The sequence below is a fragment of the Notothenia rossii genome (assembly GCF_949606895.1).
Source record: "Notothenia rossii genome assembly, chromosome: 10".
Taxonomy (NCBI): Eukaryota; Metazoa; Chordata; class Actinopteri; order Perciformes; family Nototheniidae; genus Notothenia; species Notothenia rossii.
This window is the reverse complement of record NC_136908.1, coordinates 36997734-37021031: the sequence shown is the minus strand read 5'-3', so window position 1 is coordinate 37021031 and position 23298 is coordinate 36997734. Positions and strand designations below refer to the sequence as shown.

The 23298-nt window shown below is 45.2% G+C and overlaps 1 protein-coding gene across 1 annotated transcript in view; it reads left to right on the top strand.

Annotated features, from left to right (window-relative positions):
• Window positions 1-23298, top strand: part of LOC307022365 (ras-related protein Rab-37-like) — a 104312-nt gene that overhangs the window by 55691 nt on the left and 25323 nt on the right. Inside the window, exons 2-6 of the mRNA XM_079655151.1 lie at window positions 8420-8530; window positions 10381-10422; window positions 10553-10619; window positions 10727-10779; window positions 11043-11108. Of these exons, the coding sequence (XP_079511277.1) occupies window positions 8420-8530; window positions 10381-10422; window positions 10553-10619; window positions 10727-10779; window positions 11043-11108 (339 nt within the window). The remainder of the gene's footprint in view (window positions 1-8419; window positions 8531-10380; window positions 10423-10552; window positions 10620-10726; window positions 10780-11042; window positions 11109-23298) is intronic.

The window sequence follows — 23298 nt, the reverse complement described above, 5'->3', positions numbered from 1 at the left end:
TCTGGCTCCGCCGAGAGTCAGTTGCTCAGTTTACAACAAGGAAACCGCACTGTAGCCGAGTATTCCATCGAGTTTCACACCCTCGCTACAGAGGCTCGATGGGACGAGGCGGCTCTCAAGGCGGTGTTTTTGAGAGGATTAGAGGATCAGCTCCGGGATGAATTGGCAGCACGAGTCGTTCCAGCAGATCTACCAGATCTGATTTCCTTGGTGTCCCGCCTAGACTGTCGTTTGCGGGAGCGCCGAGCTGAGCGGACACAGCGGAATCCACCAGTCTCACACAGTAAGCCCAGTTTTTCCACCTACCCTGTCCCCTCAGTGTTTAAGTCTCCCTCCGTTTTCTCACCGCCCAGCGTGCGCACCTCTTCTCACGAGGAGGCTATGCAACTGGGGCGTGCTAGACTCTCTCCGGAGGAGCGTCAGCGCCGGATCTGTGCTGGCCAATGCATGTATTGTGGCAACGCGGGGCAGGTCATTGCCAACTCTCCAGTACGTGGGAGCTCATCAGTGAGATTGGGGGTCCTGACGAGTCCACAGCCATCATCTTTACCCCCTTCCTTGAGTCGTTTTCTAATACCCGTCAAGATCTGTGTTAACACTATGACTTTGCCTCTCCAAGCCCTCATTGATTCTGGTGCTGAGGATAGTTTTTTTAGTTTTTTTGGACCGTGAGCTAGCTGAACAGCTGGGACTCTGCCTGGAGCGTTTAGATGAACCTCTAACAGCCTATGCACTTAATGGACATATCATTTCCTCAGTAAAAGCACAGTCAGCTCCTTTGACATTGATCACCTCCGGCAACCACAGAGAGCTCATCCAGTTAAAGGTAATCTCTGCGCCTTCCACACCTCTGGTATTGGGTTATCCGTGGCTTCGCACCCACAACCCACACATTGATTGGGCTAAGGGAAAAATTATTGAATGGAATCAGGACTGTCTCGCTAACTGCCTGTTATCTGCCGTGCCTCCTGTCTCTGTCTCCCCAAACCCTGCCTTCTGCTCTGCTGCTTCTGTAGACTTAACTGGAGTCCCTACGACCTACCACGACCTGAGGTTGGTCTTCAGCAAGGAGAGGGCTCTCTCCCTTCCTCCTCACCGGCCCTACGACTGCTCCATAGATCTGTTTCCTGGGGCTCCTCTACCCACCAGCCGCCTCTACAACCTGTCCCGTCCTGAGAAAGAGGCTATGGAGCTATATATCACTGACTCAGTGGCTGCTGGGATTACTCGTCCTTCCTCCTCCCCCGTGGGTGCCGCGTTCTTCTTCGTTGGCAAGAAGGATAAGTCACTGCGACCTTGCATTGACTTTCATGGGTTAAACAACATCACTGTTAAGAACAAGTACCCTTTACCCCTTCTCACCTCTGCTTTTGAACCTCTCCAAGAGGCAACCCTGTTCACCAAGCTTGACCTTAGGAACGCCTATCACCTGATCCGTATCTGTCAAGGGGATTAATGGAAGACGGCTTTCAACACTCCCTTAGGTCCTTTTGAGTACCTAGTCATGCCTTTTGGTCTCACTAACGCTCCAGCAGTATGTCAGGCTCTTGTCAACGATGTCCTGCGTGATTTTCTTAACCGCTTTGTCTTTGTGTACATAGACGACATCCTGATTTTCTCCAAGAACGAGGAGGAACACGAGAACCATGTCCGCCAGGTTCTTCAGAGACTGCTGAAGAACAAGCTCTATGTCAAGGCTGAGAAGTGTGAGTTCCACCAGAACCGGATCAGCTTCCTGGGCTATATCATCAGGCAAGGCAGAGTGGAGGCAGATCCTCGAAGGATCGAGGCTGTGGTGGAGTTGCCAGCCCCTACTACGAGGAGGGAGCTTCAGAGGTTTCTGGGCTTCGCCAACTTTTACCGCCGCTTCATCAGGAACTTCAGTAAGGTTGCTGCACCCCTCTCAAGACTCACCTCTGTCAACATTAAGTTCTTCTGGACCCCTGAAGCTAATGAGGCTTTTCGCAAACTCAAGTCCCTGTTCACCTCTGCTCCCATCCTCATCCAGCCAGACCCTGAGAAGCAGTTTGTTATGGAGGTTGATGCATCAGACACTGGGGTGGGAGCTGTCTTGTCGCAAACAGCTGGTTCTAATAACATCCTCCATCCTTGTGCCTTCTTTTCACGCCGCCTCTCTCCTGCTGAGCGCAATTATGATGTTGGAAACAGGGAGCTTCTGGGAGTAAAGTTGGCGTTAGAAGAGTGGAGACACTGGCTCGAGGGCAGCAAGCAGTCATTCCTGGTCTGGATAGACCACAAGAATCTCGCCTACATCCAGTCAGCGAAACAGCTGAACTCCCGACAGGCTAGATGGGCTCTCTTTTTTAGTTGTTTTAACTTTAGTCTCACATACCGTCCAGGTTCCCGGAATGCAAAGCCCGATGCTCTATCCAGACTGTACTCGCCTGACTCTCCCAAGTCCTCTGCTGTTTCAATCCTGCCCAAGAGTTGTGTTGTAGGCGCCCTCTCTTGGGAGATTGATAACACCATCCAGGAGGCGTTGAGAGAGCAACCAGACCCGGGTAACGGTCCTCTGAACCGTCAGTTTGTTCCCGATGCTGCTCGCTCCAAGCTCCTACAGTGGGTCCACAGTTCCCGGTTCTCTATCCATCCCGGAGTAAACCACACACGTTCCTTTCTTAAGAGACACTTCTGGTGGCCAACTGTCAACAAGGACACTCAGGAGTTTGTTTCTTCCTGTCCCACGTGTGCTAGGAGTAAGTCCTCCCACCAAACACCTGCAGGATTGCTCCAGCCTCTACCCATCCCTAGTCGTCCCTGGTCACACATCGCCTTGGACTTTGTTACCGGCCTGCCTCCCTCCCAGGGTAACACCACAATTCTCACCATTGTTGACAGGTTCTCTAAGTCTGCCAACTTTGTAGCTCTTCCTAAGCTCCCTTCAGCCCTGGAGACCTCCCAAATCCTCTCTGTACATTTCGTCGTTACATTACGTTTTCCGGCTACATGGAATCCCTTCTGACATAGTCTCTGACCGCGATCCTCAATTCACCTCTCGAGTGTGGAAGGAGTTCTGTCAATCCCTGGGAGCTTCTGTCAGTTTAACATCCGGATATCATCCCCAGTCAAACTGTCAAACTGAGCGAACCAACCAGGACCTGGAATCAGCCCTCCACTGCATCGTTGACCATAACCCCTCTACCTGGAGCACCCATCTTCCCTGGGTTGAGTACTCTCATAATGCCCTAACCTGTTCTGCTACTGGTCTCTCCCCGTTTGAGGCCTCTTTAGGGTACCAGCCGCCCCTGTTCCCTGAAGAGGAAAGAGAACTAGCAGTCCCCTCGGTCCAGCAGCATGTTCGTCGCTGTCAGAAGATCTGGAGAGACACTCGCTCTGCTCTCCTCCTGACTTCAGCTCGGAACCAACGGTCAGCCAACTGCCACAGACAAACTGCCCCTCCTTACGTCCCAAGTCAGTCTGTCTGGTTATCTTCCAGGAACATTCCTCTCCTCTCTGAGTCGAAGAAGCTGTCCCCACGCTTTATTGGTCCCTTCTCCATTCAAAGGATTATTAACTCCTCTGCAGTCCGGCTGAAGCTTCCCAGAACATTGAGAATCCATCCCACCTTTCATGTCTCCCAGATTAAGCCTGTTCACACCAGTGACCTGAGCCCTCCAACCGTTCCCCCTCCTCTCCCCCGTATCATTGATGACCATCCTGCCTACACGGTGCACCGTCTCATGGGCGTCAGGCGCCGGGGCAGGGGCTTACAGTATCTGGTGGACTGGGAGGGTTACGGCCTCGAGGGGCGATGCTGGATCCCTCGGTCCCGAGTCCTGGTCCCTGTGATGATAAGGGCCTTTCACAGGGCTCATCCAGACAAGCCTGGTGGTCGCCAGGAGGCTCCCGTTGAGGGGGGGGGGGGGGTGTACTTTGAGGATCTGCAGTACTTCCTCCTTCTTTTTCCCCTGTCTGTGTTTGTTTTGTCTGTTTATCTGTGTGTCTGTCTTCCTGGCTGGGCGTGGCTACCTACATTCCGATTCCCGACGACTCACCTCCGCAGCTGCTGCTCATCTCACTGATTGCCACTGGTGTGAACCTGCACCTGCTTAAAACCCTGGTTCCCATCCTCAGACTTCGCCAGTCCTTAGTTTATTCTTCAGTGGTAAACTATCGTCCAGGCCTACTAGTGTTTTTTCCTAGTGACTTTTTGATGGTCCTTGTTAAAGGAAATGATTTCCTAATCCTGCTTGTTTTTCCTGTTCCAGATCCACATACTCCAGCCGCTCTGCCTGCCACGTCCAGCCTCCCCTCCTGGTCAGCCCAGCTCCACGTCTTCCCTCTACGTGCTCTTCGTCAACTCCTTGTCAGTGTCGTGGACAAAATAAAGCTTCTTTTTTTTTACACTTCACCACTGTCTCAGTTTTAGTGCTTGCATAGCGGGTTCTCATCTCCACTCACTTCTCGGGAAACCTAACATGCAGCACGTCTTTTTGTCCGTTCAGGTCTTGGAAGACCGGAAGCTGTGGGGTTCATAAAAACATGTTCTTACTCAATATCAAGCCACGATTATTGTTTTTATTTTAAATCGTATAATGTTTGTCTTTTTTTGTCGTCTATGAGGAAAATAAATGGTACTCAGAGCCTCAGAATACTGAAATCTGTATTTTTTTTATCTTTTTTTCCTTCTAATTTGTTATTCTTTTCTAAATAACACACTGTTATTTACTCACCAATAACACACAATTATCCTTGTTTTTATTTATTTGTTTGATTCCATAGTCTCTGGCTTTTTTGGCGTCCGTCAGGAACTGAATTTCAAAATAAAAATAACCGGAAACAGACGTAGGACATTTCGAGCATACACAGCCACTGAACTGATTACCCAAGATCCTCAGCTATGGTTTAAGCTTGCTGATTGGATGTTTCAGCCGCAATGCATGTAGGGATATGGTGTTCATGCCATATCAAATCCGAAAACCTTTTTTTTTAAAGAAAATAATACCTTATTCCGAGTGTTTTTGCTTTTCTCTTTGAAAGTCATCACATAACGGCATTGTAATACACGGTTCGGCTGCATTACATATTACAGATCTGCCGTAGTTCTTTATTTATAGAGCCCTGATGAGAAGACCTTTGGAAAAACTGGAAGAACTGCTGCCGAAACTGAATACTTGACGTGGATCATAAATATATCAACAATTAAACAACATCTCCAATTTCTTTTGACACAATACGTCTCCTTGCAGTATCAACACTAATTCGGCTGACTTTTACATTTTATCTAATTCGTAGATAGGTTATATTTACACCATAACGGTTCACAGCTGATATAAAAGGACTTGTAGTTTTTAAAGATATTACTGATTTAATGGTGGAGGTATACACACATATTGATAGATCATGTCTTGTAATGCACTGTTGAAGAACCTCAGCTGCGACCCAAGTTTTTCATTCATTGCATAACTACACCATAGTTGTGCATATGATATGTCAATAAACTTTAGAAAATCTTGAAATCTTGAAAGGGATATGCAAAATAGCCATTATACAGTCTTTAATTAACTATTAGTAGAGAATAACGAGTGATGAATATACTTTATTACTCGTTTCCATTCATGTCAATTGCAGATAAATGTTTAGTCTTCTCAAGCACCAACTATCAAATATCTCTCCTGATTGTTGGCACTTGACAATCACCTTCCCTGAATTTTACTCAGGTGTAACTAAAGTCTGATTTAAGGGTTGTTTATATTTCACATCATCAATCAGAATCTGCAAAGTAACTCAAATCAATATAGTGGAGTAAAAATACCAGATTAACCTCTGAATTGTAGTGGAGTAGAATTACAAAGTAACAATGAGCTGTCATGTGGGTAGATATTAATGCTGCACATTATGGACACAAGCGATTTTCACCATTTTATCAATTATATGTTTTACATTTGATAACACCAATGTGTTTAATACTGGCAACTTCTAATTGTGGGAAAAACGAAAACGTTCAGTAGAGACGTCCCATAGAACATTTTGCCAAACACAATAGCTAGCATGTGTAGTTCTGGGGGGGCGTTCGATTCCAGTTTTGGATAGTCTGGCGTTGTTTCGTTCAATTTCAAACAGCTGTTTGACGCTCGGCATAACCTTGGCGCAACATCCCATCTCAGAGCTTGAAGATTAATCACGGGGACAGTAGTCCTAAACGATAGCTGGGGATTATGGGTAGTGTAGTGTCTTCGGCCATCCTAAACTCAGAAATGTTTTTCGGATTTGATATGGCATTAACACCATATCCCTACATGCATCACAATCAGTTCAGTAGCTGTGTATCGCAATGATGCTTGAAATATCCCTTATAGGCCTACGTCTGTTTCCGTTTATTTTTATTTTGAAATTCAGTTCTTGACGGACGCCAAAAAAGCCAGAGATTATGGAATTAAACAAATAAATAAAAACAAGGATAATTGTGTGTTATTGGTGAGTAAATAACAGTGTGTTATTTAGAAAAGAATAACAAATTAGAAGGAAAAAAAGATTTAAGAAAATACAGATTTCAGTATTCTGAGGCTCTGAGCCCCATTTCTTTTCCTCACAGACGACAAAAAAAGTCTGACATTATACGACTTAAAATAAAAATAATCGTGGCTTGATATTGAATAAGAAAATATTTTTATGAACCCTACCGCTTCCGGTCTTCCAAGACCCGAACGGACAAAAAGACATGCTGCAGGCACGAAACATACTACCGATAGAAATACATTGCTTTTAAAATCGCTCTTTGTGACACGAAAAAAAGGGGAAATCGTGTTGGTGAACACGAATCAATAGATTAAATGTCGTGACTATAACACGAAATGCCATGAGACTGGGTTGGGATATCTCTCGATAGCAAAAGACACAGCAGAGCCAATAGCCCAATATTCTCCTTTTTTCGTTTTTGTCCCTTTTTTGTGTTAGAGAGAATCTGCCAGGATTGCCAGATGAATGAACTGTAGATTACATGCCGACATTGGCCGACATGGCCCAATGTTGTTGTTTGTTCCCTGATGTCAAGTCCGTGCTGCATTCGTCCGACCAAATTAAAAGTGGGTTCGGGTGTTTTTAAAGGTTTTAAATTGAATTAGGATGGAGAGCCCCTGGGCTAGCGTCTACCTAGCTTCGCTGCATCCCGGGTTCTGTTTTTATGAGATTCATAATGATGATGAGCCTTTTATCATGGCCCCAGTGTGTTATATGCAGTGACGGTTGACCGGCGTTAGCTTAACCTAAGAAATTATTCTGCACATGTGGCTGTTGTAAGAGTGATACTTGGCATTAAACGCTTCTGGAGGCTGATGCCGTTTTCTTCCCTTTCCAAAGAAAAAAAGTGTAAGGAGTGTATTAATCCGTGTATATTTCCTCTAAGGCAGCAAACGTTAGCATGACCTGTGAGCATAGCCTACTACCTGACAGTTAATGAGCATTACTTCCTGAGCATGAAAGGAACGTTGGCTTTACTAACGGCATCATATTGTGTGCTAACAGGTGAAAATAAAAGTTTTTCAAATGTGTCACAACTTGCACTCTGTGGCAATCTTGTGTGCTACTATTTGACTTTTAACATTAAAACCTGAGAGTTAATAACTATAAAACATTTGGCTTATTTTTAAGTATGTCAAAAAAGTGATTTTGCCGCATTTTTTAATGAGTTCTCAACAAAGTTTTAACCCAGGCTAACCTTACAAAGGTGCTTACCTCAAGCACAGACTAAACATAATTATTCTTAATCTATTCTCTGCTCTCTGCAGAGTAAATATAAGTGGACATTGTGGCCATGCCTCAATAAAATGGATATGGTACTTCAGAGGATGCATGTTTGTTGATACAGCTTCCATATTTTATCCTCAACTGAGATGTGACCCACTTCTGAGAGTTTCTAAAAATTCCTCTAAAAGCTGAGATCAAAGGCTGTGTCCACCTAATCCTCTCAACCTCTATCATTCATAAAGCCTTTAGACCATTTATTGACACTTTAGAACTTATGACTGTTTTTTACTTTTTCTTCATACAGTAAAAAGTGTGTGTATGTGTCTGTGCGTGCGTGTGTGTGTGTGTGTGTGTGTGTGTGTGTGTGTGTGTGTGTGTGTGTGTGTGTGTGTGTGTGTGTGTGTGTGTTTGTGTGTGTGTGTGTGCCTAAAGAAGGGGAATTATTGTCTGCAGGCCCTGGTGACTGACTTGTATGTTGCCTTTATTCTTTTCATGTCTTCACAATGATCTCCTGTAGTTTGCGAGTCACACTGTAGCAGACACTGCCAGCTCTCATAAAGGAAATGTTATGGAAAGCTTGAAGGAGACATGTTCACGGTGAAACAGAGGCTGACTTACAACCAACAATTATAAAATGATGGTGTGGGATAAGCCCGAAATGGATGTTCAAGTTTGATTCTAATTGTGATACATTTCTTTGCTTTTCCTGCAGACCATCCTGGTGGGAGACAGTGGAGTGGGGAAGACTTCTCTGCTGGTGCAGTTTGATCAGGGGAAATTCATCCCAGGCTCCTTCTCTGCTACAGTGGGCATTGGATTCACGGTGTGTGTGTGTGTGTGTGTGTGTGTGTGTGTGTGTGTGTGTGTGTGTGTGTGTGTGTGTGTGTGTGTGTGTGTGTGTGTGTGTGTGTGTGTGTGTGTGTGTGTGTGTGTGTGTGTGTGTGTGAGTGAGTGAGTGAGTGAGTGCATGCATGCATGCGTGTGTGTGTGTTTATATTTAACAAACAGGACATTCTCGTATTGTAACTACACAGCAGAAATCACATGTTGAAGTCTCAGGTCACCCAAGTCCAATGTTGGGCAAGTTACTTTTAAAAAGTAACTAGTAATAGTTATAGTTACTGCTCTCAAAAAGTAACTAGTTACTTTATTAGTTAGTAAATTATAAAAGTAACTAGTAACAATTTACTTTACTTTAAAAATAATAACAATACAAATATGAGCAGCATGTCCTCAACAACATACCTGGCAATCTATTTAGTTGACTCTGGGTGACATGTGGCGATTTGAAAGAATTGTTTTTTGGCTGCTTAGATGGTGTTGCTCCATCTGGGTCACTGCCGGTTGTTGAGACGGTGGGGTCTTTGGCGACTAGTTTTATAGCCCCATGTTATGTACATTAGTTAGGTGCTTCAGGAGATTGGCATTGCTGCTATTCGATGTGGACAACGCTTTCTGTCCTGCACACAGTTTACATTTGACCGTAATATGTTTTGCGTCCTTTATCCCCACAAATTGAAAATAGTGATTATATCTCCAAGTTGTAAATGCGCTGCTGCTCTCGCTGATACTTGCATCTGCCATTGTGTGTGTGTGTGCTGGTGGTGAGTGTTGCTGTGTGTGTGTGTGTGTGTGTGTGTGTGTGTGTGTGTGTGTGTGTGTGTGTGTGTGTGTGTGTGTGTGTGTGTGTGTGTGTGTGTGTGTGTGTGTGTTAGCATTAGCAAGTGTTCGTGTGTGTGCATTTTCCCCATAAGGCAAGACCCGCCCAACTCTGTCTCTGATTGGCTTACAGTACCCTGAAATGTTACCCTGCATTAACCAATCATCACTCCTCTCTGGTTACTTTCACTGTTCCATGGTGCTGTGAGAGGACATCGCTGTATTCCCCTGTAAGTTACATCCGCAAGGCGATTCGGTTCAGTTCCAACACATAATGTAACGCAGTAACGCGCCCATCCAAATCACAGTAACTATAACGGCGTTATGTAATGGGAATGTGTAACTAGTAACGCTATTAGTTACCGCAAAAGTAGTTGCGTTACAGTAACACGTTAGTCCCAACACTGCCCAAATCACACAAGAACACACTCACTTTCCTCTGCTGCCACCAAGCCATGGAGATAACAAAACAAAAAAATCTGCCTTCTCTTCTTTACCATGTCATTTTGAATTAAAAAAACAAAAGGTCAACAGCAGAGTTCCCCATTAACCTTGTGAGGCCCCCACATAGACATATTTTTTTTCCTTGTCTATTTTATTGCCCTTAAGACTGCCTCCAGCAGAGTGTAGGGCAGCCTGCCGGTCAGCAGCTAAACTGCTGTGATGAGCCTGGCCCTTTAGGACTGTGTGTGTGAGCAGACAGGGAACTTGGCCCTGGTGCCTGCAATTTGGAATTTGATGATGTACAGGTCAGAGTCCTTCTACAGGTCTGCTGGGGGCCTCTTCCTTGGCCAGCCCGCTCTTTTTAGATGTAAAAGTGGTCAAACCAGAGAGCCTATCACACTCTGGTTCTTTTAAGTAATCTTTGTTTGAGTGGAGTGGAGGTAGAAGCCCGACAAATTAAAGAAAAATCTATCCAAGGTTTTCCTTGGTTGTTTTTTTGTGTGTGAGGTGATTAACTAAAATCAAGTCTTCAGCTCATTCTAACATGAAATCTCTTTCTGCTTCTACCAGAATAAAGTGGTGACTGTTGACGATGTAAAGGTCAAGCTACAGGTCAGTTATATATCAGCTCTAGTGAAATGTGCTTTCACATTCGGATCTTCCTTCTAAAGCACAGGCAAGTTTCCTCTTGAGTCAGCCAAGTGGAACCAGGCCAAACTGTCAGTTTCTTTTTTTATTTCAGATTTGGGACACCGCAGGACAGGAGAGGTTCAGAAGTGTGACACATGCATATTACAGAGATGCTCACGGTAAGGCAGATACAAAACCATAACCTACATGTGATTGTCAGATCTACTTTACTCATGTTACTGTGACCTGCAGAATATAACCACGTGTCATTCATCCTGCTCCAAAGCTCTGCTCCTGCTCTACGACATCAGCAACAGAACCTCCTTTGACAACATAAGGGTGCGTGTGTGTGTGTGTGTGTGTGTGTGTGTGTGTGTGTGTGTGTGTGTGTGTGTGTGTGTGTGTGTGTGTGTGTGTGTGTGTGTGTGTGTGTGTGTGTGTGTGTGTGTGTGTGTGTGTGTGTGTGTGTGTGTGTGTGTGTGTGTGTGCATGCGTGTGTGTGTATGTGTTAACTTGCTTTCCAAGTTTTTAGTTTTTTTTCCAAGTTTTCTGTTTTTTTGGACTGTGTGTGTATTCATGTGTGTGTGTCTCTCTTTTTTCAGGCGTGGCTAACAGAGATCCATGAGTATGCACTAAGTGATGTAGTCATCATGTTGCTTGGCAACAAGGTAAGAAGCACTTGTTTGAGAGGCTCATTAACGAAGAAGTCTTGAGAAAATAGAAATGGATGTGATCTGTAGTGAAACCTGACTGAATGCTGTGGCTTTTTATTAAAGTTTATATCCAAAACATTTCTTTGTACAGCAGCAGACTGTTAGTAAGCTTTGGGAACTAAGGAACACATTTCAGCTAAAGACACAGATCTTTTCAGCTAAAGACACAGATCTTTCTCAGGATTTGGTGAAAATCTGATTAGAATCAATCAGTGGTGTAAAGTAACTAAGTACTGTACCTAAGTAAACATTTGAGAGACTTTACTTGAGTATTTTAAATTGTTGTTACTTTTTAATCCTACCCCACTACAATTCAGAGGTCAATTGTGTACTTTTTCTCCTACATTTACTTAAATCAGACTTTATTTACACCTGGAGTAAATTCATAAGCTACCCTGCATACAAAGTCATTCAAACTATTTGCACCTTTACCAGCTTTGATTCACATATGAAAGCATCCATGTTAAACTAATAAAGTATGCACAGTCATTGTTCTTCTCTCATCCATTTATTCAGGGTCATTGAACCAGCATGGCAGTACTCAGTGCTGCGTAATCAACAACAATGCTTATGACGTCACAATGGGACATACCATTAAACATGGAGTAACGGACCGTCCACACTATAGCTTCAAAAAAAGCCTGGAGCTGGGCGTGTCTGAAGCTTGGGGATTTTATTCGAGCACCGCGACCAACAACCAATCACATGAATGTCCCGCCCCCGGCATACAAAGCAAAAAACCCCGGGGATTTTATGCGAGCAATATATATATATATATAAACTCCCCAAACAGGTGAAAACCTACCAGTTTCACCCACTGTCTCTGCCACCTCCCTCCATGCCTGGTTCCTCCGGTTTGTATCCCAGTAAATAGTTCTGGTCGTAAAGAACCGGGTGATTTGCTACCGTAATTTCTCGTTTGCAATATGAGGAAATGAACTGCGGTCTGGCTCTCCCAGCTTGCACGCGGTTTGATTGGCTAGCGCTTGAACTGTCAGATTTGCATAAACGGGATTTGATTGGCTGACGCTGGCTACTCCGGCGTCTCCGGCTTCAGAAGTTGAACATTGTTCAACTTTTGCAGCCTGAAACGCCAGGAAAGCTCCGCTCTGCTACCCCACAATTCAGTTCGGCGAAAAGCGAGGCAACGTGACATCACCCCATTCAAAGTGAATGGGCAGACGCGTTGGAAACCATTTTTGAAGCTGTCGAAGCTGTAGTGTGGACGGGCCGTAAGGGTGCACAGTGGGACGTACCATTAAACATGGAGTGAGGGTGCTATTACAAAGTAATACTTAACACTCCCACTCAACCTTAACTCTATTGGTTACATGAAAACAAAAATATATAATCAGGCTTCTCTTTTGCCTTAACAATGTGAATACACTCCTGCACTTTTAAGTGCCAAACATGTCTTGAGCAAACCTCTTTAGTTTTAGCTTTGTAGCTGGCTTGGTCATGACATCAGCAATCATTAACTCAGTAGGGCAGTACTCCAAAGTTAACTTTCCGTTATTTACAGTTTCCCGAATGAAATGGTACTTAATATCAATGTGTTTGCTCCTTTGCCTGTTTACTGGGTTTTTCGCAAGGGCTATAGTACCTTGGTTGTCCTCGTACACCTTTGTTTGTGCATACTGGTATGCGTCTATACCTTTGAGTAGCTGATCTAAATAGATACATTCTTGTATAGCTGAAGCTAAAGACATGTATTCTGCCTCACAGGTGGATAATGCCACTGTTGGTTGTTTCTTTGTTTTCCATGAGATCAGAGAGCTTCCTTTACTTAGACTGACACTATATCCTTATGTGCTACGCCTGTCTGTTGCATCTGATGCCCAGTCAGCATCACAGTACACTTTTAGACCTAGTGCCTCTCTGTCATTTCTCTTAAAGCATAACTTCTGTTCTGTTGTGCCTTTTAGATATCTGAACACATGTTTTACTGTGTTCCAATGTTCCTCTGTTGGTTCAGCCAAGTGCTGAGATAGTTTACTGACCACAAAACCTATATCTGGTCTAGTACATGTGGACAAGTAAATTAAAACTTCCCACTGCCTCTCTATATTTAGTTGGGTCTGTCAATTTTTCAGAATCAACTGTTTGTTCAAGTTTTGGCTCACATGGGGTCCCCCTGGCCTTGCAATCCTGCATTTCAAATCTCTCTAGGATTTTGCCTATATATTTATTTTGAGACATTTTAACTTCAACTTCTGTTTGGTAAAAATCAATTCCCAGGAAATGTTTCAACTTTCCCAGGTCCTTCATTTTAAACCTGTCAGAAAGCATAATCTTTACACCTTCCAGTACATTTTTGTTGCTTGCTGCTGATCAGATCGTCAACCATACAATCATGATTACCTTTTCATCATGTGTCTCTCTTGTATACTCACAATGATCAGCTGGATTCTGTATGAAACCGTTCTCACTCAGACATGTGTGTAACGTAGCATTCCAGTTTCTACCTGACTGCTTAAGGCCATAGAGAGACTTTTGCAACTTACAAACTAGGTTTTCCCCGGTTCTTGACTTTTCTTCATAGCCTTCTGGTTGCTCCATATAGATTTCACAATCAATGGGTGCATGCAAATAGGCTGTCTTAACGTCCATCTGGTGTAAAATGAGTCCCTCTTGTGCTGCTTTCTGCACGAGTACTCTTACACTTGTCATATCAGCTGTGAGAGAAAATGTCTCTTTGTAGTCTGTTCCTGGTTTTTGACTGTAGCCTTTTGCTACAAATCTTGCCTTGTATTTATCTGATCCATCAATGTCACTTTTGAGTGCATAGACCCATCTTCCCCCCACTGCCTTTTTACCTGGTGGCAACTGGGTGAGGTGGAAGGTCTCGTTCTCCTCCAGAGATCACATCTCCTCGTCCATGGCATTCTTCCACTGCCTTGACTTTGCTGACACTATGGCATCATTGTAGGTTTGAGGGATATCACAGACTGCTGTGTAGCAAAAGTCCATGCATGTTTGTGCTTTGTCCTCTGCATCCTCAGTCTCAAAATCCCGTAGATGAGTTGGTCTCCTTTTGTTTCTCTGTGGATACCTTTTGGTCAGTCTCTGTGGCTTTACTCGGCTGTGTACATTCAGTCTCTTCAAGTAAATCCTCAGGCACACACATCTGAATACCATGACTTGATACATTTTCTACATTTATATCATTGCCTATGGACCTGGAGTGTGCATCCTCATGACCACATTCTATGTGTGATTCAGATGTTTGTGTTTCCTTTTCTTTTGCGCTTTTGGTTGTGAATTTCACCAACCTGTGCTTTTGCAACCTCTCTGTTTCTGGGTAATACACCAGATAAGCTGGGCTGTTTTTATCATAGCCAATGAAAACCCCTTGCTCACATCTAGAGTCTAGCTTCCCTTTTTCTTGCTTGTAAGCAAAGCATGTTGTACCAAATGTTTGCAGTTTGGATACATTTGGTTCTTTGCCTGTGAACAACTCATATGGCGTTTTCTTTGTGCGCCTGCAGTAGCACCTGTTCCTTAAAAAAGCTGCAGTCTGCATAGCGTAGTTCCATAGCTTGTCTGGTAACCCACTCTCTATCAGTAGGCATCTGCTCATATCATAGAGAGTTCGCCAGCTTCTCTCTGCTGTACCATTTTGGTGTGGTGAATAGGGTGCAGACGTGTCGTGTCTAATCCTGTTTTTAGTTAAGAGTGCCTGAAAGTCTCGGCTTGTAAACTCAGTGCCGTTGTCTGAACGAATACACTTGACTTCTCCATAAGGTGCTATGTCTGCCAAGAACCTTTCTGTGGCCTGCACTGTATCACTTTTTGACTTCAGAAAATATACCATCACGGTGCCTGAATAGTCATCTGTAAATGACTGTGCATATCTGTGGCCTTCTCTGCTCAGTGTTGACATGGGACCAGTTAAATCAGTATGTACTAGCTCTAAGGGTTTCTCAGCCTTTCTGTCTGGCTCCCTATTTCTAGTCTGTGTGATTTTTCCTTGTGTACACACATCACATAACTGACTAGGCTTAACTGCTGTTCCTTTTATCTCCATGCCTGTCACTACACTTTGTAATTTCTGTACATCTTCATAGTTGCAATGACCCAACATTTCATGCCAAGTTTGCATATCATGACACCCTTTACATTTTTCAACATTTTCTTTAACAGTTGGCAAGTAATACAAATATCCACTCTCGTGGATGTCAAACCTGCTACTGTCCTTGGCAACCATGTGGCTTTCTCCTTTCTTGAAGGTGATTGTCGCTCCTCCATTTGCTGGTCTTGCCATAGAGAAGATGTCATGTGGGTATGAAGGTATGTACAGTGCATCCCGTAGCTGTGCTCTGTGCCCTCCTCCAATGTCGCCTATCAGATGCACGATCGCTGTTCCTCTACGTTGTGCTATTCCGCTGCATTTGGTCCCGTCAGCTAACTCCACTGAATGTGTCCCTGAAAGGAATGAGTCCTCAAAGCTGTCAAACTTTTTAATATCGTTCACGATGTGGGATGTTGCTCCAGCGTCCACCATGATACCTCTCATCTCTACGTTGTCTGGAGGTCTCCCGCTCTTCGTGTGCTTTGCCTTGAAGAATTGGTCTTGTTCGCTGTTTTCCTCCTCTTTCACTTTTTTTACTGTTATGATACTGTTATGATACTGTTTTCTTACTGTTATGATACTGTTACTTTTCTTACTGTTCTTACTGTTCATACTGTTATGTTACTGTTATGGCCACAACAGAAAAACGTGGAGAGACGCTCAAAGTTTCCAAAAAAAAACACGGCATTTTATTTGGCAACACCAAAAACAGGAGAGGATGGATGAGGGGAAAGGATCACGGTGGGAGTCCTTCCGCAGCAGGCTTGGAGAGAGTCATGACCACCCTGTGACTCCGGACAGCTGGGCTTAAATAGCACCTCCGGCCAGGTGTCCCCGATCACACTGATTGGCCTCTTCAGCTCCACCCTATCGCAGGACCTGCAACATTCACACACTCACAGGCCCCGTCACAGCCCCCCCCCCCCCCATAAAGTCAGGGTCCCCCATCGGAACCCTGGCACCCCAAATCAAACACTCTTATGTCACCTACACAAACGAGAAGAAAGACACTGAAAAACACTGGAAGGCATCGGCTACCTAAACACACTAACACGGCACTGAGCTACTAATCAACGACTAGTTCAGCTAGGCTAACTAGTGTGTTACGTTTTTTCTTCTTCTCTTTTTCGCCATATAACGGAACCTGGAATGCACCCCAACTTGGTAAAGAGGTTCACCGGCAAAATGCTCCCACTAAGGTACCCAGTATCCCATCCGAAAATGTTCCCGAAACGAACACCCAAAAGCACGACCCTTCACCCCCGCACCAGGAAGAACACCCTCCATCCGACTCTTCAGAGACTCACCGTGAGAACCAGACCAGGGAACATCAACACATGGCATACAATGCCGCTGTGGGGTGTTACTGATTTTCCCCGTCTGCACGCGCTTCATTGCACGTGTCGTAGCGCACGCTGTAAACTCATCAGGCTTACCACTGCTAACCCGGGACACTGGCGCCACGATAGCAGGAGGTTCCCCATCAGCCCACACCCGACTCCCCGCTATGTCATTACCCAGCACCATGGTCACCCCATCTACGGGCAGAGCCGGCCGCACGCCAACCGCCACCTCACCCTTGAACAGATCTGAAACCAGCATCATTTTATGGAGAGGCACCTGAAGAACATTTAACCCCATACCAAGTGTCGGAATGAACAACCCCATGTATGTGTCCTCTGAGAACGGTAAGGCAGATGCTAAAATGAACGAATCAAATGATCCGGTGTCGCGTAATATCTTCACCCGCACCTTCTTATCGCTCCCCACCAGAGAAACAAAACCTTCAGTCATGAAAGGCAAATAAGACTGCAGTTCTGAGCTAGATCCCTGCGGTCTCAACTCACTGTCTAAACGCCCAGTCACCTGCTCAGCGACAGGTGCCACGAACATTGCTGGCCTGGGACTACCACTTGTCCCTTCCTGCTCAGCTTTAGCCCTAAATGCATAGCAGTCTTTTCTCCAGTGCCCTTGCTCATGACAGTAATGAGACACATTGTCAGGCTCACGTGCACAACGTACATACCCACTGTCTTGCCCAGCAGGTCTCACTGGACGACCAGACCACGCTCCCATACCCGAGGAATTTCCACCGTGACTGCCTTGTATGGCAGCACCTCCACCAACGTGTGTCAAAACATAGTCATCTGCTAACGCAGCAGCTTCAGCAGCTGTCCTGACTGCGTGCTCACTGATATACACTGCAATGTGCTCCGGTACAGAATTTTTTAATTGCTCCAAAATAACTAAATCCCTCAACGCCCCGTGAGAATCAACGTCAGTTGCCGCACACCAGCGATCGAAATGGGTGGAAATATCCCGAGCAAACTCGAGGTGAGATTTATCACCTCTCTTCCAATTCCTAAACAGCTGACGATAAGCTTCAGGCACCAGCTCGTAAGCCTTGAGAACGGCAGATTTAACTAAATCATAGTGCAAATAGTCACTCCCACTGAAAGATGAATAAGCCTCCTGAGTCCTCCCGGTTAACACACACTGTAACAATAACACGCGAGTGGCCTCAGACCACCCCCTTACACCTGCGAGACGCTCAAACGTTGAAAAATCTTTTTCCGGATCCTTCTCATTAAACCTGGGAGCCAACTTCAAATCATTTAAGTCATCCACTGACCTCCCTGGGGCCCCGCTTTGACTAGCTGGATTATCAGGAAACAGGACATCAGCCGCTACTTTGCCCTCTCTAATTAATTTCAGTTTCTCCCTCTGAAACTCCAACTTAGCCTGCTCAGTTTCCTGCCTCAATATCTCCAAGGACACCGCTCTTACCAGCTCAATGCCCTGTCGCATCTTCTCCACGGCCAACTCATTTTCCGTCTCCAACTCTATGCGTAATTTGAGCAACTCCTTCTGCTGCTCAAAATTCAACACGGCACTCTGACCCGTTACAATATCCTCAATTTTATACGATGAACGCTGCAATTTCTTAGAGAGGAAATGCAATTTATTAGCCCACCTGTGCACACAGTAGGTATGAACAGCCCCACAGCTGACTTCCTAACCACAAACTTACTTGATAACTCCCCCCCTAGTCTTCATGAGGTGTAGCGGTGGGTATTTATGCACTTAAAGCCCGCTGGACCGAGAGAGGCGACCAGTTAACCGGCAACCCCCCTGAACCAAGGAAGTGCTCCCGAGCAAGTTTAGGGAAAAGGGAAAGTGAAGCTCTTACCGCCGTACCCCAACACTATCAAGGCCCCCCCAGACGAAACCCAAAGAGGAAACGCCTCTTGAACCTACCAGGGGAAACACTCCTACAGGTATTGTATACAGAGGCGGGACCACTACCTCCTATGTTTCAGCGAATATGTAAGAGAACAGATCACAGCTACCGGACAAAAACAAACCTCATCAATACACCCAAACCCGGGACCATACGCGTTCCAAAATAACGCCTAGGCACCCCTAGTGTGCATATACAACACCATATAAGGCCACATACGTCACTGTCATCCGAGGGAATCCCCAACATGTCACCTAACAGTCATATGAGCGATACGTGCTCCCAGCTTCTCCCCATAAATAAACTCAGGCTACCAATTAGCCATGAACAAAGGCTAACACAGGTACAGCTAACGCCACACCAACCCAACTAACTCCCGGTTCCTACTCACGATAGACGAGCCCCCAGTTATTACGACCGGCCCGTTGGCCACAACAGAAAAATGTGGAGAGACGCTCAAAGTTTCCAAAAAAAAACAGGGCACTTTATTTCGCAACACCAAAAAAAGGAGAGGACGGACGAGGGGAAAGGATCACGGTGGGAGTCCTTCCGTAGCAGGCTTGGAGAGAGTCATGACCGCCCTGTGACTCACAGCTGGGCTTAAATAGCACCTCCGGCCAGGTGTCCCCGATCACACTGATTGGCCTCTTCAGCTCCACCCCATCGCAGGACCTGCAACATTCACACACTCACAGGCCCCAGGCTCTGGGGCCATCACATGACACCATCTTGACCCCCTTTTTTCTTGCACAGGGATTCTTTGTGTGTGTTATTTTTGCAGTAACCACACCACACTTTTCTGTAACATGTTCTTGCCTTATGCCCTCTTATTCCACATTTGTAGCATATAACGTTAGCATCTTCTTCTTTTCTATTGTTAGCAGACATCCTGCCGGGGCCTCTGCCTTGTCTAACATTAGTTTTCATCACGTTATCTGTGGTTTCTTTTATCTTAAATTGTACTGCCTCTTCATATGCACGCAGTCTCCTTTTAAAGTCTATGAATGTAACGTTATCTTCATTCCGCGTTACATGAACAGTCAGTGGCTTAAAGGTGTCTGGTAGTCCTCCTATTATCATGGCGATTATGAGTCCGTCGCTCATGGTCTCACCTGTTTCCCTCAAAGCCGTGATAATGTTCTCCGCCCGTATAAGGTAGTCGGTAACACTTTCGCTGTTTGTCATGTGTAGCTTGGTCAACGACGTGTCGAGGTTTATTATCCGTGGTTTACTTTTTCCAGAATAATGTTCTTTCAATATTCTTAGAGACTTCCTGCCATCATCAGCGGCATTGTGTCTTATCAGTGATAGGCTTTTATCATCTATCAGTCTTATTAGCTCAGCATAGCAATCAGCATTATTTTTCCTGTCTTCTGCTAGCTGTTCAGGACTATTTCCAGTGGGTTCATGGAGAATAGTTTCTTTTAATTACAGGATATGCAGGCAGCCTAAGAATCTTGTTTCCCAAAGGTCATACTTATCGTCGGTTCCATCGAACAAAAACTGTGGCGTGAAAACTCCCGTTGCTCTGCTTGCCATCTTGTTAGCACAGCGATTAGCATGGGCGCGGGAAGGGGGGTGCTGAGGGCGCTGCAGCACCCCCTAGCGGCAGGCAGGGGGTGCGGAGCTCCCCTGTCTGAATTATTATTTGACGGTTAAATTCCACATTGTTGGTAAAATAATATTTTGGCCTGCCCCGAATGTTTTTTCTGTAGCCCCGGACAATTCTACCTCAATAATATAATACATTAACCGTGCTTTACGTGAACCTCATCAAGACACTAGAAAGGACGGCAGGGCTGTAATTTCCCGTGTTCAGTGAATGCAACAGAGGCAAGACACCAGACCAATCAGAGAGTTGCATGGAAATAAAAGTGTGCTTGTGTCATTCAAGCTCGCGGCTCTGTGTGTGTGCGGAAATAGCGCATTTAGTGTGTGTGAGAGAGGGGGAGAGAGAGAGAGGGGGAGAGAGAGAGAGGGGGAGAGAGAGAGAGGGGGAGAGAGAGAGGGACCGGTGCCAGCAGCAGGGACTGTGTTGTTAGCATCTGGTTAGCTAGCTGCACTAACGGACATACGGAGCTGTTTGTTCCACAACAAGCTGGAGGAGAGCTCTCCTCTCAGACTGAGAGGCTCAGGTGAGCTAAAGGACTCTCTGAGAGTTTAGATAGTTCACTTTAGTCTAAGTTATCTCAGTGGGTCTCAAACGGTTTGGTCAAAAAATATTCAAAAGATTATTTCCGCGGCACACCTTCATATGATCATTATAGTTATAAAAAACATAAGAGAATAAAGGAAAAACAGTTATGAAATACTATATGGCAGTAAAACAAGAATACAGTTTGAAAGGGAAGTGATTTGTAAAATATCCATAAAGAAAAAGAACATCTGCTTTCAGTTGTGTTTCATCTGGGTGTTGAGAGATGTATCCATAGATCTCTTCATGTTGCTCTCAAAGTGCACCAGATTGATGCTTTTATCTTCAATATTTTAAAAAAATCTTCCCGGGGGAGCATCCCCCCGGACCCCCCTAGAGGAGGTGAGGTCCGCTCCCCACTCGTAAAAAATAGCACTTTACCCCTGCCTATATGCCGTGAGCTGATTATCGAGCCTTCATTGTAACAGTCGCGGGTTTACTGTGTGTTTGCGTGTGGGGAGTTTTTTTGTGCATTCTCTATAGTGCCCGTGTGTGTTCACTGGAGTCCAGCACCTCAGCACCCCCACTCAAAATACCTTCCCGCGCCTCTGGCGATTAGCTTGCTAAACTAGCTTGTTAGCATTGGGTTCTCACGTTATACGTTGCGTGTAATATCTCCCGCCACTTCTTTACTTATTGGTCCACATAGTTTGTAGAAGTCCCGTGTAATACTTCACGTTAAACTTCTTCCGGAAAACTAGCATGAGTCCAACTTTGCCTGGGCCCATAACCTGTTAAACTAATAAAGTATGGGCAGTCATTGTTCTTCTCTCATCCATTTATTCAGGGTCATTGAACCAGCATGGCAGTGCTGCGTAATCAACAACAAGACATATAGCGCTCCGCACTTGCTTATGACGTCACAAAGGGAAATACCATTAAACATGGAGTAAGGGTGCTATTACAAAGTAATACTTAACAATCCATAATTAAAATCGAATCATATATTATATATTAGCCAATCTGCAAGATGTGTACTTTCACTTTTGGTACTACTTAATATATTTTCATGCTTCTTCCTTGTATCCAGCCATCTTCTACAGTATATCACTTCTTTCTAGTGGTTGGCGCAGGCGAGCGCAGCAGCATTTGGTTCGCCCAGGTCATCGCCGTTACATTGTGGGGCTCGGCTGCATCTCATGATGTGCTCTATTGTTTGTGATTCGCCACACACACATGAATCGGAAGATGTTGTTTTCCATTTCTTACTGGACACGTTGCAACGTCCTTTGGTCTCCAGTACTTCAGTGCTGTCCAGAAAACTGCTTCTGGATTTAAGGCGTTTCTGGGCAGCAGGGTGCTCGTGAAGTGGGGACTGGTTGTCATTGGCCTGCTCTGTGCGCTCGACTTTGGTGATGATTGCTCTGCGGATGTCAGGGGGGTCGATTCCAGAAGAATACATACAGGCAGTTTACGGGGGTTGTTTTGATACACCCAGTCACAATCCTGCATGTCTCCTTGAGGATAGGGTCTAGTTTATGTGCACGACTAGATCTGCTCCATACTGGGCAGGCATATTCAGCAGTGGAGAAGCACAGAGCTAGTGCCGATGTATGCACTGTACTTCAAATCAAATCAAATCAAGTTTTATTTATATAGCACATTTAAAAGCGATTTTCGGTCGAGCCAAAGTGCTGTACATGTAATAAAAACACATTACTACAATCACAATAAAAGAAATATAAAAAACAAAAACCCAGGGAATAGTCAGGCGTCATGCTCCGCTCTGACTAGAAGGCCAGGGAGAAGAAGTGAGTCTTTAGTGAGGATCTAAAAACCCCTAGGGTCTGGGCCGACCTCACATGGAGGGGCAGACTATTCCAGAGCCTGGAACCAGCTGCTGCGAAGGCTCGGTGCCCTCAGGTTTTGAGCCTGGGTTAGTTGAGTCTTGGGCACTATCAGCAACAGCTGGTCAGCAGACCTTAAAGCTCTGGCTGGGGTGTAGTGATGGAGGAGTTCGGCTACATAGGCAGGAGCTAGCCCATTTAGGGCTTTGAAAACAAATAAAAGGAGTTTAAAATCAATTCGGAACCCAATTGGAAGCCAGTGTAGTGAGGCCAGAATTGGGTTAGCTTTTTGTGGCCAGTCAGAAGATGTGCAGCTGCGTTTTGGACTAACTGCAGGCGTTTCATTGAGGCCTGGTCCATACCCACATTCAGAGCGTTGATATAGTCCACTACTTGGGTGGGTGGGCCCCCCACTTTGAGTTTGTTAGTTGTTGTAGGAGTTTGTTCCTGGTGGAGAACTTGCCTCTCGTCTTTTGGATGTGTTGTTTGAAACTAAGGATACGATCTAACGTTAGTCCCAGAGAGACTGGGTGCTGGTGGTTTTCAAGCATTCTTCCCAGTTTACGTCAAGCTCCTGTTTAGCCTCTCTGTATTTGACATAAAGCTACACATTTGAGTTTTCTCAAGGATTGGGCGTGGGTGGTTTTCAAGATAGTAAGCAGACATATCTGAGAGGCCTCGTTCCAGGGTCGACTCTATTTCTTAGTAGGGCAATGACGGTAGCTTTCTTCCATATGGCTGGAATGGTCTGGAGGCATGCGTTGTACATTTTCATAAGCCATTGTTTTGCGGCTGGGAGTAGGTGAGGGATCAATTCGGTCAGGATGTTGTCAGGACCCACTGCTTTTCCC